Source organism: Dendroctonus ponderosae, unplaced genomic scaffold (assembly GCF_020466585.1).
Source record: "Dendroctonus ponderosae isolate FM_Combo_2020 unplaced genomic scaffold, Dpon_F_20191213v2 Dpon_F_20191213_2, whole genome shotgun sequence".
Taxonomy (NCBI): domain Eukaryota; kingdom Metazoa; phylum Arthropoda; class Insecta; order Coleoptera; family Curculionidae; genus Dendroctonus; species Dendroctonus ponderosae.
Genome location: NW_026018165.1, coordinates 17,142,408 through 17,156,690, shown reverse-complemented (window position 1 = coordinate 17,156,690; position 14,283 = coordinate 17,142,408). Strand labels below are relative to the sequence as shown.

The 14,283-nt window shown below is 34.9% G+C and overlaps 2 protein-coding genes across 2 annotated transcripts in view; one reads left to right on the top strand and one right to left on the bottom strand.

Moving 5' to 3' along the window:
• Positions 1 to 454: 454 nt before the first annotated feature.
• On the bottom strand, positions 455 to 5,619 carry LOC109536741 (pre-mRNA-splicing regulator female-lethal(2)D). The gene is made up of 4 exons (XM_019903092.2): positions 5,370 to 5,619; positions 5,068 to 5,248; positions 4,771 to 4,895; positions 455 to 1,797 (listed from the first exon to the last, which is right to left on the bottom strand). The coding sequence occupies exons 2-4, from the start codon at positions 5,246 to 5,248 to the stop codon at positions 1,135 to 1,137; spliced, it is 969 nt and encodes a 322-aa protein (XP_019758651.1). The 5' UTR covers positions 5,370 to 5,619; the 3' UTR covers positions 455 to 1,134.
• Positions 5,620 to 7,408: 1,789 nt separating this feature from the next.
• LOC109536718 (6-phosphofructo-2-kinase/fructose-2,6-bisphosphatase) overlaps positions 7,409 to 14,283 on the top strand; it is a 13,132-nt gene continuing 6,257 nt past the window's right edge. The window contains exons 1-2 of the mRNA XM_019903054.2: positions 7,409 to 8,067; positions 13,843 to 13,992. Coding sequence (XP_019758613.1) covers positions 7,917 to 8,067; positions 13,843 to 13,992 — 301 coding nt within the window. The 5' untranslated portion in view covers positions 7,409 to 7,916. The remainder of the gene's footprint in view (positions 8,068 to 13,842; positions 13,993 to 14,283) is intronic.

The window sequence follows — 14,283 nt, the reverse complement described above, 5'->3', positions numbered from 1 at the left end:
TTCGTTTGGCTCAACCCGATTTCTCAAATGACACTCTGGCAACACAGCACGCTAATACGCTGAAAATCAGAGATTTTGTAAATAATTATTTAGGGTATTTTTCTTCCCAATAAGCCCAAATCAGGTCCCAAACCCGATTTTCAAGGCATTGAGCTATACAATGCTGTAAACCATATCCTCATATAACTTTCCATTTTTGAACTATTGCGTTTTGAATCCAGTGAAAATCTGTCTAGGTGACATGAATTTTAAATGGGATCAGCTGTTCACTTTACCAAAGTGGTAACCAGTGTCGTCATGTGCGCACGAAAATCGAGTTTTCGACCGATTAATAAACTACTTTGTATACATTGTATCATGGGTTGCCATGATGTTCTTGGGAGCCACGTTGCCAAAAACCCATCACCGGCAAAGCCGGTTTACAGAGACTAGACAGAGACAAAAACTGCATAAACTCGTTATAAAATTATATTAAAGTTAAGACGACTTCTGAAAGGGATAAAATGTTATAGAAAATTACTGTATCTGCGTAATGATGCAGCTCTGAAAGGATCAGATTAGACTCGATTACACATCAAAATTAAAATAAGTTTTATTAGAAAATTTAAAGTGAAATATGTCTCCATTTCTGAAATGTGCAAGAATGCCTCAAACATTTTTAAACAGTAAACACTAAGTAGTCTTGAGTCATATGATTGAAATTTGAGTTCTTATACATTAACTAATAATTTCCTTTATTTTACCTGATAAAATTTTCCCTGTTACCCACGCCTCGGCAGAAAGCAGACATCAACATAAGTAACAAATTAAACAAGACAGCAGCATTATAAAGTAAAGGGTTATCTACAGCTGTTCTTCAACGCAATGACACTTAAAATCTATTTTCAGCTTTAACTTATATATTTAAAAAAAGTTACACAGGGACAATGTGCCTTTTCTCCGGGGTTCCGCCTATAAATTACAATAACCTTGGAGATACGAATTTTGCCTAGTCCATATGTATACCTATGTACATACTTTTATTATTTTATTTTAATGTTGGAAACAACCGTATGTTACACGTGAAATAAAATTAGGAACACAAGGAATGTACAAAAACTACTTGATCAAAAGTAAAGCAATTAAGATTAGCGCCTATTCAATATCCGAAGACATAGTGGCGTCTCCATTGGTACCTATCACAAGCGTATCATCTTCGTTAAAGTCTAGACTTAAAACTGACGATCGTCTAACTCGTTTAGCGTGTGTCCGATCTAAGTCATTATCAGAGTCCGTCCTTTCTGTATCACAAACACCACTATTTTCACCGTTTGTTCGACCATTAGCTAGTTTCAACATACTGTTTTCCTTCTGTAAAGTCTGTGCACTTTCTTTTGATCGTTTCAATTCGGTCTGCAAAAATAAGATTGTGCTTTGCATCCCTTCCACATCCTCATCCAAATCCGCTAGGAATGAATCCAGCTCGTTCTGAGACTGTCGAACTTCCTCCGAAAAGCTTTTCTGCAACGCCAGGTCGCTTTCCAGTTTTGCAATTCGGCCAGAACTAGTCAGTTTGCCCAGTTCTTCGTTTTCCTGGTACAACAGTCTGCACTTGGCCATTAAACGTTTACCGGTATTACTGTCAGGCGTGAACTTCCATGCAGAAAGCTCGTTTTGGATGTTTTCCAGTTTAGTTTTCGTCTCTTGCAATTCGAGTCTTAATTGCTGCAAGATACTGTTAACAGCAGGGTCTAACATGGCAGATCGAAGCGATGGAATTGTTGGAGCTTGTGAGTTTTTTAATTCATTTAGCTGACACTAAAGAAAAAAGAAACAAATAATTTCAAAATCATCCTAGACAATAAAAACATTCATTTTATCATCTGGGAATATCTAACTATGTATCAATAAATATATATCACAGCACACAAATGTTCTTAACCATGTCTCTGATTCTCTAAACGTTTCTTTTAAATTCATGAACATTAAATATTAAAGTACACTATATGTATTTATAATAGAAACACTTAATTTCTCTATAAAATTTTTCGTTTCTTCAACATTTTTTCATAAAAACCACATCCTTCTATTGTCGGTGTTAAGTGTACGATTATAAATAGGTTTGACACATCCTTAGACCAAGTTGAGGTTCTCAATGGTTTTTCGAAGAAACGATTTTCTGTATATGTACGTATGTAAATGTAAGGTTTGAAATAGCGTCTAAAAAAATAACTTTGTCAAAATGGACAAATCTGCACAGGGCAATTAATATTATAAGTTTGTGTCATTCCATAGTCACAAATAATACTTTTTTATTGTCAAAAAATGTTACCTGACTTTGTTGTGACAGTGGCTTGCTCTGTAGAATCACTACATTAATAAAAAAAAGAGGCATTTAACTCAGTATGCACATTACGAATATTGATAATATTAAAACATAAAATATTCAACTTCGAAATATATATTAAAGCTGTGAAATGACTATGAGAAAATTAGGTCTCTCAGCACACTATACAGGGTGGCCATTTTCTGAATCTTTGTATGGGTAACTTCTACATTTTTAAAGATAGGCAAAACTGGGCAGAATTCGATTGTCTATTCATTATCGTTTTCAAAATTTAGGTTCTCGACTTGGTTCCTGAAATATCCTGAAAAGACAAGAAATCAACACTTTTTAATTATCACATATTACGTAAACTGCTTAACTTAGAAGAAAGTTAAAATTGCCCTTGGTGGAACTTTTTGCGTAGAATCCAATAAACTAGCACTCGTTGTCATAGTCAACTTGATTTACGAGATAAAAAATAAACTTATGTTTTCTTTAAATGGTAATCATAGTTGGCTGTGGGCCTCTCAAAACCCTTATTTTTTTCTGAATTTAACGAGATAACTGTTCGTATGTTTATCTCTTTTTTTAACCGTAAAATTTAAAAGAACATTAAAAGTGTGTAGTAGGCTCTGGAAACAAGAAATTTGATGATGGCAATTTAGCGATAAAATTAGTGTTCATTCTTTTATAATCACAATTTAAATAGCAAAAGATATTTACACTTTTTACAAAATGAATTTGAAGACACGTTGGATAGTTTGCCGTTTGCAGCGTATCAAAAATTGGCATATTTTCAACATGATGGTGCACCTCTACACAACTCACGAGTTGTATGTGAATATTTACAACATTTTCCTGGTTGGATTCCCAATGCAACACCTCTGGACTATTTTCTGTGAGGTACTCTTAAAAACAAGATCTACATGACAAACCCCAATGATATTGAAGAGCTAGTAAATGGAATACGTTCAGCACTAAGAAGTATTCGTCCACAAATCATAAGAAAGGTGCCATTAGAAATTATTAGAAGATGCCAAAAGTGCCTGAACGTAAACGGAAGTCAATTTGAACATTTAATTTAAACGATTCGTTCTTTCATTTTTGTTTTGTGCTTTGTATGATAATATAGTTCTTGTTTCCAGAGCCTACTACACATTTTTAATGTTCTTTTGAATTTTTACCGTTAAAAGAAGAGATAAACATACAAACAGTTAATACAAAAAAAATGCCTACTATGATTACCATTTAAAAAAACATAAGTTTATTTTTTATCAAGTTGACTATGACAATGAGTGCTAGTTTATTGGATTCAACGCCGAAAGTTCTACCAATGGCTTTTTTCTAAGTTAAGCAGTTTACGTTATATGTGATAATTAAAAGTGTTGATTTCTTGTCTCTTCAGGATATTTCAGGAACCAAGTTGGGTACCCAAATTTTGAAAACGATAATGAATAGGCAATCGAATTCTCCCCATTTTTAACGGATTCTCTATCTTTAAAAATGTAGAAGTTACTCATACAAGCATTCAGAAAATGACCACCCTGTATATGGCAAAAATATTGATTTTGTAAAATACATGGAAATATGACGTTGCTGCTAAATTAGAACTATTTGGGTTACGTTCATGTCCTGTGACAATTTAGGAAAATTTATAACAACTTTCTTGTATTACAAGTACACAATAATACAATTACAAAGTAGTGTTTTAAGTTCATTTTTAATTCCATCAAAGTGTAAATCAATATACCACACAAAGTCACTAGGTATATTCGATTTGCTTGACTTTGACAATAACCTTATTACAAGATTTGGCAGATCGCACCTTTATCTACCTGTTTTATAGCGAGCAACGTTGCCCGTGAACATAGAAATATGGACTATGATTTGTTTCAGTTTTAATTTTCGTACTATCATGATGGCTTTTGATGTCACAGGCTCGCTGCGTCTATTTTTGTCAAGATTTTCCAGTGAAACATGAATAACTTAATACTGCCTTTTGTGGGCTAAAGAGTTATTAATTAGTCGTATCCCATTTGTTGTCAAAAACAATACCAATACAATTTTCAAAATAATCGCAAAAAAACAATTGAAACTTGAACTTTCAGCTTTACATTACTATGACTATCAATATTAAACTAAATCACAGAATTACAACTGTTTTCTCAGTACATTTCAACAGCACTTGCTAAAGATTACTCCGACACACTGGTACTGTAATTTATGTTTTTAAAAAGGATCATCGATGATTTAAACGGACTATTCTGTAATTTGTGCACTTGCTGGACAACACCACATCACTAAAATTTCATAAATTCACAGCTTGACCATGCAGGACTTTACAAAATACCATTAGATTTGTTGCACAGAGACTGATGTTTCAAAAATAACAGTAACCACACCGTCACTACTCAAAGCTGCATAGTTAAGAACATTTAGTGCTGGCTGCTCTGAAGGATACTGACCATATACTCTTGGTTCTCCTGTTCCTTTGATGTTAAACGCCTCACCAACACCCTTTCACGTTGCTGGGCTTCAACAAGTTGAGTACGGATTTTATCATTAGTCTGACGAAGCTCGTACATATTCCCTGCAAGACAGGGACTTATAATACGAAAACCCGACCGCAGTTGTAACTTGCTTCGCACCGGCATAGTGTAGTATTTCAAATAGACGCACTTCACACAACACTGCACCAAACATTGATACAGCACATTGGCCTGCTTATTAAATGACACTAAGATAGTAACTGAACTAAGTACCTTCTTGAAGATCAACTTTCCTCTCCAATGTGGCTATGTAGGAGTCCTGCTGGTGCCAACGGTGGACCCACTCGGTTGGGCTCAAGGATGTGATTTCAGATTCGGAGATGATCACCCTAGATGGAACCTTATCCCGTTCAGCGGGGCTTAACGGTTGTTGGACATCTCCCGGTTCCGACATCTATGAAAATGCCAACAATAAATTAAATTTGAAATTAATATGTTCCAGTAGTTAAATTCCACGCGAAGGCAGCCATATTTCCACAGAAATGCCATGGAGACTTGAACCGGTTTCGACTTACGTTGTGCTTTGTTTTGGACGTAATGACCCGAATGGATAAAACTAAACCACTACTAAATTGTCATTGAGGTTTCACTTTAGTTAAAACTAGTTCAAGTACTGAATCTAAACTAAAAACCACAATCTTTAAATTAATATCAGCAAAACTTCGCCATTTTCATTTCTCATGCATGGCTTCTGACACTTCTGACGACTAGCGCATATATCGCAATCGACTCCTTGCTTAAATGACATGCGCTAGTCAGTTTGAGGTTACGTTAGTCAAAACAAACTTCTGATTACTAATTAATAATTTGGGAAAACTTCAAAAAGTATCCAAAACCTCCAATTTAAACTAGGTTACTTTCACAGATGACAAAGGTCACTCTGTGATCTGTGATTACTTTTCAGCTCTTCAGCCCTTCACTTTGTTAATGGTGGGCAAGCAAAGGATTCTACAGATATTAAAAAGTTCATAAAAATCGCCCAGAATCCTAGACAACGTTAAAAAGCACTTGTACACACAGAAGGTAAAAACTAAAGAGAATATTAGTGCAAGAAGCAATAAATTCTTGAATAAGCCCTATGAAACCTGAATGGTTGAAAACTATAAGATAAACCGTTATTAGTAAATAGAAACATTTTGTACGAACATAAAAGAAGATAAAAAATAAGGAGAATATTAGTGCAAGAAGCAATAAATTCTTGGATAAGCCCTATGAAACCTGAACGGTTGAAAACTGTAAGATCAACCGTTATTAGTAAATAGAAACATTTTGTACATGATTTACCTGAGAAAGTTTTCACATTTGCAAAATAAGCACCTAAATGACATGATATAAAGAAATGTTTAGCCAGAAAGCATTTTAAAAAAGAGTATTTCGGCGAGCAAAGAGAAAATAGTAAATAACACACTTTTAACGAAAAGCTGATATATTCACAAACTATAGTACAAAAAAATTCAAAAAAACATTATTTGGATACTTTCATCACTAATGCGAAATGCAGTGCGACTTTTGGCAATGTTTGAAGAGTACAATGTAAAGACCAACCACGTAAATGTAATGTTGAGATCCAAAACATCTGAAGTTGACGTGCTTGTTAAATACAATCGTTTCTTTATTTAAATTAAAAATTATAATATTTAAAGAACTGACGTCCATTTCAAATGATATTTTTTCTGAAAATTGACGGCCTTTAGCGACGGTGCTAAATCAACTTTAAAATTGGTCTTCTTAATCATATATCTGTAATCATTTCATCATCACAGCTATTTGCCGAATCATGGGTGCACGTCCCACTCCCATACATACAAAACCTTACCACTTCACGAGAATAAAACATCTCCTTTTCCTAAAACTCAGGCCAATTGACAACGCCGCGGGAATCAAAGGGCATAAAGGCAGGTATTTGCCTTTTTGCTTTGTTGAAATGTCGAAATCCCAGATGTTGACTAGTACTGAGCAGCATCGTCACAGGTACCGACTGTTCCATATCGATATCTGTTCCAAAATACCTGTGACAAGTATTTCGTGTCATCCCTAGCTGGAAATTGACTATTGACGATTGACGTAGGATCGAATTTCAATTAATGAAATTGATCGAACTGTCAGAGGAACTGTGTCCTAAACTTTTACCGGCGCCTTCTGTAACGGGACTTAAAAGCATTTTATTTGCCGAAACAAGACTTGTTTGCGTAAAAACACGATACAGCGATAAGTTCCAATTGCGCTATACCCAAATCATGTGCAAATGCCCGGCGCTATGTTCCAGAATTTGAATCTGTAAGCGATTTTCCGCAAAACTTTTGAGTGTTGTGCGAAATTTTGTTACAAACGCTTCTCCATTTCCGGCGTACTTTTCCAGAACGTTATTAAATTTGTTGATGGAAATAATTAAATTCTAGAAGAAAAAATGTTCTGAGCGTTTTCCGGCGATCAACTAGATTTTCCCCTTCCCAACCTGCTCAACTGTACACTAACACCGCAGGAAACCTAATGCGCATATGCAGGACACTCCGCAGGCGAACGAGAAGCGCAAACCGGTTGAAAATCGAAAACTCCACTCATATCAGATCAAAACAATACGAGTGTGCTTTCAGTCGAGTTGGCCAGGTGTTAAACCAAAACAAAGCAGTCAAATAGAAAGAAAAACTCAAGATTTCACATAAGTTTCGTTGGATTTTCATCGGTTTGCTTCTAGTAGTCGGTTTTCAAGATCTACAAGTGTTTTTTGGTAGTGTGGGTGCCATTCAACACCGAATCTCTTACGTGTCCCCCCCAAGAATTTATCAGCTTTTCTCCGTTGCAGGGGTGGTAATGTGAGCCACCTCCCGCTGTTTAATAACAAACACCTTCTTTTAAAAGTTTCCCAAAAGTGCCAAACCTGGCTACTGAAATCAGATACAGGATTGGTATGAGACTAATCTTAAAGAAGTTTATCATTCACACATCCTCCGACCATTTTTCAGAGCAATTTTCCAAAATTTTTCTTTAGTTGTCCTCGTTTTATTTCCGTTGTTATCAACACTAAGTGAATTTAGTTGAAAAAGCCACAATACGCGCTGTGTATGAACTACTCTTGCTGTTCCGAAGCAGATAGTGTAGATTCGGGGGCTTCCACTCGAAAACGGCCGTGTTCCTACGATATTATTCAACAACAACCGCTCAGAATGGAATCAGAAAATTCTACGAAAATGGAACAGTTTACTGACATCAAAGGTATGAATGAATTCAGAAAATATTGCCCACATGCTTCAGCCTAAGTTACCTTCAAAATCCTAACATTCATGCAACAAATTATCAATTTGTCGGAACTGTCGCTGGAAATCTAGTCCCGACGTTTCGCCAGCACGCGTGTCTGGCATCTTCAGAGGCTGTTGCACCGTGCTAGAGAAATTTCAGGACCAAATTCCGATCTAAAATCATCATCAATTCTTTAATCGATGGCACAATAGTGAAAATAGAAATTTCCAAGAATGCCGGCGATATTCCATAAAAAACACATTTTGTGACGAACAATGCAACAAAGACTTTACTGCACAGTGCACAGGAATGACGATAATGAAAATAATTGCGCGTAAATACCATAAAAGATTCGTGAAACACGATCTGCTTACTTGTAAATAAGCGGGGACAGTTTTTGTTGGCCGATATAAGGCACTAAAAATAGCAAACAATCAACTTTTTTTTTCCTTAATGCTGTCGTTTTCTGTTTTCTAAAAATTAATGCCATTTGGCCCATTCATATAAACGCAATAACAAAAAATGTCTAATGGGGTGAAATCCGGTGATCTGGTCGGCCGCTCAATTTGCTGGGCCAAGTTTTGTGTGATTGCAAAATGGGGACACGCCTTATCTTGTTAGAACCATATGGCGTCATGATTGTGATGAATATTGTGGGTTGAAACGAAAAATCCAATATCGTTGCCTGTTTAAAGTCTTTACAATAAAAAAAAAATGGAATTTGTTGAGGACGTTATATAATAATTATAATGGGGCCCTGTATACAAACGGTAATTAGCAAATTATGGACATTTCAAGAAACTACTTAACTAAATGTGTTTTTTTCATCGGAAGCGCATTGCTGCATTTGATTGCATGCGATTACCGCTTATTAAAGGCGCAAATTACTCTAATGTTTGCTTAACGCGCCATTATTAATGTTTCCAAGCAATAATAGTGTGTTTCCTCATTTTCCGTACGATTAGCTAATATAACAGGAAGTTTGGTTTTCTATTGCTTCACTTGTTAGTCCACTAATTATTATACTTTTTTCATTTCATTTCGGCAGAAAAATAACTTCAAAAGTTCGATGATTAGTTAGAAAAGAAACTATGTGTACAGTAGCGGCCCGAAAGTAAACGGTTTTTATTCAACACCCTTTAGCATAACAGACAATATTAGAAAAAATCCATTAAGAATTTCGAAATACTAATAAAACTAAATAAAACTGTATTTTCAACCTATTGACGCTACACAAATATCCACAATCGAACTATTCCGATTAATAGATTGATGTAATCAGTCGTAGGAAGTTATATTTAAATTCTATATTTAAAGTCTTTATAGGCCATCAGCATTCTTGAACTTAGACATCTCAGGTGAAACTTACGTAATCCCCCCTAAAGTTTCCCAACATACAGGGTGACTCAAGTTTTAATCTGAAAAATTCGAATTGGGTAAAGAACTCCCAAAAAAAAAAGAAATATAGTCAGGGACATCCTGTATACATGACTATTTTTACTAGAAATTGCGAGCACTATTTTGCTGAAAGTACTCTTTGCATGCGGTCTAAACTTGATTTTTGATAATCTTGCTATAATTGTATGAGGTCAAATGGACTGTTGCATAATTAGAATCTATAAACCACACCAAACACCGAATGTAGTAAACATGCGATAACGAACACATCCATATAAATATAGGTTCAATTCAAATCAAACTTAAATCTATCTATTTATATTTATCTGATAAAACTAATCTTCTGTAGTAAGTAATTTAAGGGTAATAAATATCTAGTTATATTCAATTGCTGCATACAAGATGGTTTTTAATGTAAGAATAATAGAGTAATAATATAAGAATACTGAGTGAGCCTGAAACAGTGACTGATGATGATTTACGGTAATAATAACTTTGGAATTGGGGTTAACATTTATACATTCAGGTGCGATATTGACCCATAAACTACAGCTGCATATACATTATGTTTGAGGAATACATAAAACAAGTCAGCCAATGGAAAAATTATCTCTGAAAAGTCGCGCACTTGCTGGCGTTTTAGCAGATTTAAAGCGCATGACTTTGTTTTGCTTTGCAATTTTATCGTATTTGCGAATTTTTTAATTTATTTAGTTGATTACAGTTCAAAAATAGTCTTTATCTATGGCTTGATAACTGACCTTTTAACTTGCAAAAATCTGTTGTTTGAAAAAATTCGGCAAAAGTCACTTATTCAGTTGTTGAAAAAAGCGCAAAAGACCAAAACAGTTTTAACTCGAAATAGTGCATTAATTCCACCGAATCGCTGGTCTAAAGAGGTACAATCACCCAAAGGCCAGTCAACCATACGATGAACATCAAACTGCTCTTCATTTTACCACATTCACTTTTTTTATTTGCTTCACTGTATAGATTGAAATTAACCCGAGCGAGCAGTTTGCGGTTAAATAAACGACTCAAAAGTGTATAATCGAGTTGTACAATTGCGGTTTATCTTGGGTCAAAGTCCACATCTCGCGATTCCTTTTGAGGATTACTTTATTTAATTAGCTTTACTATAAAATGGTTCGTGTCCCCGCGGCAAAAATCGGGAGCAAAACAGCATAAACAAGGCCAATTTTATCTGTATACACCCGACTTAATGAGAAGGATTACGACACTGTTTGAGTTGACATCATTTTTTTTTTAGTAATTAAGTGCTTTGCTCCTTTTTTATAGTGTGTGATAATGTATTTTTAATTTTTTCGCAAAGTAGGTAATGTCCCTGGCATATTAACCTGGTGAATCCGCCTGCAATGGAGCCATAATTGTTAGTTTTTGGTTTTTCTGTCGCTCATCAAAGTTCGAGTTACAAACGATACTTAAATAGTTCCCAGCACATGTTTTCGAATGGCAAAACGCACAAGCATTAGGAACCGTATTTTCCTGTCCAATTAAAATTTCCAGATGGCATTTTGCCGGAAATCTTTAACCTTTGGACGGTGGAAGTCGACAAATTTCTCTGTTTGATCCCCTAAATTGTACGCACAAAAATCCAGTTTTAACTGAATATGCGAACGAACAATCGGTGGAATTAATTCAATTTGACTGACTTGCAAAAGATGATAATCTTGAACAGACAGTAACATGATTTGTTCTAATTGTGGAATTGAAAATAATTAATTTCGATTTTTTAAAGTCAGAAATCTGTTATTTTGAATTTTGCAAATTTACAATCGCCGGTGATAAACCAGACGTTTCCCTTGCACCTATGGCAAACATCCTCAAATGCTTTGCCAAGTGGATATTTTTATGTATTACTATTTTATCTAAACAAATTCCCAATTTTAGGTTTATCAATCATTTTGCTTCAATTAATTGCCGATTTTCTGCCACTGAACAGCATCGCTTTGAACTAATTGCATATTTAATAGGCAGTTTACTTTAACGAGTAGTTTCGCGAACTAATCGTTGCTCTATAGCTATTATTATTTTGCATGCACCGAAGGTTTTCTGCTTGAATTATTCAACTTTGTTCCAAATGGCCAAGTTTTGTATCTAAATTATTATTTTATTGAAATTTCAAACGGCTCAATTCACTCAATTTGCAGATTGACGCATATTAGGAAAATATTTCCATAAGCTTGAAAAATTGTATAATAACCTTTTTGAAAGCGATCCAAGTCCTTTGTGACGTGGTTGTGTGGTCGGTTGATTGTATGGTAATTCTAGCCTAATGCGCATTTCCTTACAAAAAACAAAATTAATTTTTAAACGAAGCTGTATAAACCAACGGTTGCTTGCACTGTTCAAACCGAAATCGGAAGGTTCAATTTGCATATTTTGTACAAAACAGTTGATTTCCCTGAGCCGCATCAAGTGCATGACCTACAAGTCATAATACAGGGTGTCCGCAATTTAACGCTTAGCACAGATTTATAAAAAATAATTACGACTTTTTGACGATTATTCACCCAAAGGAAAATGCTAGTGTGTTGAGCAGAATTCTTTCGAGAAAACACAAAATTTGCGAAAAATATTGAAGACACAAAAACACTGGACTGCGCTTTCTTGTTAGGCACTTTTTAAACAAATGGAAAGTTTCGTTGCTCCAAGGCTTAGTTTAGTTCTACAAGTTCTACACAGTTTTCAATAACATTGTTACTTGAACTTGAAAAACTGGCAAAAAACACACTTTAACCCAATAAAAAAAATTGAGACCCAGTATTTAAGACGAAAAAACGCATGAATCGAAACAAATGCCTTCTAAATTTACCAATATTTATCAAAATGTTGAAATAAAATGAAGCCAGAAAGCTATAACTGCCTGGTTCATCGAATTTCGAAAATAGACAGTGCAAATTCTAATTTTAATTTTCGCGGACTTTGCCTCTTCCAATTTATTCGGTTTGTCATCCAGGAACGCTGTAGCTTGATGAACAGCTGGGATTTTATGTGTTCCTCTTGTCTGCCAACTGGTCAAAGTCTTGATACTGTTTACTACAAACTGTTTTAAATCTGTCTTTTTTACCTTCCAAATTGCACTTATTGACTTCTGATATTTTAGAATGCTTCAGTGGTAAGCGACTATCAGACGAATGGAAAAAGAGAGGCACTAACTTTGCCAATTGATTTTTAAATACAAATTGGAATGATTTTTGTCACCTTGTACATGGAAACTTCCAGACATTCCGAGACCTGGCAAAGTTACGATAAGATTTATTACATTTTATCAATTTTATCAGCTGATAAGTCCTTCATTTGTGATTAATCTCGCAGCTTCATGTCGTTTTAAGACTTCAAGACAAGATTCCATTGCGTAATATTTATTTATATCTATAAATCTCACGTTGCTTCATATACATGGAATGATATTAACGTATATTAACCACATGCGACTACTCAATTAAGGGTATTAAAAAAATTAATAGGAGTCTTTCAAAATGTTCAATCGTTGAAGGCTGTGAATGGAAAGTACTTTGGATTTTTTCACATTTTTCCCCTATTGGCCTACATAATTCTAATAATAAAATAAAATTAGAAACGGTTTTTATCTGCAGATATATAAAAAGCTCTGGAGTTTTAATAATCACATTTTTTGGACCCGCTGTATAAAAAAACAACGTTTGTACAATGAGTCGCGTAAAAGTTTCAACCTCACATTTAGTCAATAAGTGCTGTTGTTTATGACTTTTTTGGTAGATACGGTTTATCTTGTTTGCTCTATTAACAATCTACATGATCTATTTGAAGCTGTTAGCGTGTTATTCACCGATAAGACCGATCAGATGATTATTATTAATTCCTGGTACTAGTTTGTTAGGTATTTATGCGAAAAAACCCACATCTCTTGAAGCGTTCGCTATTCGAAAACTACTGATTATTGTGTTTATGTGAGGAACCTGTTGGAACAATGGAAAATAATCGAGAGTGGAACCAATTGTTTGCACTTACGTGATAACACATGTCTAATAATTACCGAATTAACAAGTTAATTGTCAATATTTGCCGCAACTCTTAGCGTCTTTAATTAATTAATCTTCAAATTTCAAGCGTTATTGTGACGCAGTTTACAGCCGATTTTTGCAAATGGCCTACAAAATGACCAATTTTTTATTACCTATATAACTCTGTTAATATTTATTGCGCGCACCCGGTAGCAAAGCGATTAGCACATTGTACAATAATAAACGTTTAAACAATAACCCAGCCAGTACTATTAAAGAGCGATTTATTTGATTAGCTTCAGTATTATTACAACAATCAAAATGAGCGGACGCTTTATTGTTACAGGAGCCCAATCCAGACCTGCCCCTAAAAAGGGGCTGCTGGGGCAGTTCGGCCCTCTCCTGGTGTCCATGGTAGGACTACCAGGGCGTGGAAAAAGTCTCTTAGCGAAGCGATTGTGCCGTTATTTGAATTATACCGGGGACTGTTGCAAAGGTAGGCTTACAACTTACATGTGCAGTGTACTGTTTTTTGTATTTTATTATTTACTAATGAAGTTGGAACAAGGTCAACATTTTTTTCTACTAATTTAAGTTTTAACACATCTTTTTCACTTTTGCGTGTTACTTAACTTGGACAAATCCATTGTCGTTGACGTTAACGAATCTCGTCCCGCATACGAATTTTAAAGCTATATTTTTTCGTTTTTAGACCGCCAAGTTTACTAATTTTTTTCGAAATATCAGAAGCTTAAATAGTAGTTTTCGATACAAGGGCGAAAAATGT

Coding starts and splice junctions, on each gene's coding strand:
- LOC109536741 (XM_019903092.2), bottom strand. CDS start 5,248: ATGTCGGAACCGGGAGATGTCCAACAACCGTTAAGCCCCGCTGAACGG. Junction 4,896..5,067: donor GAAAGTTGATCTTCAAGAAG/GTACTTAGTTCA, acceptor CCTGTCTTGCAG/GGAATATGTACGAGCTTCGT. Junction 1,798..4,770: donor AGGAGAACCAAGAGTATATG/GTCAGTATCCTT, acceptor TTTTTTCTTTAG/TGTCAGCTAAATGAATTAAA.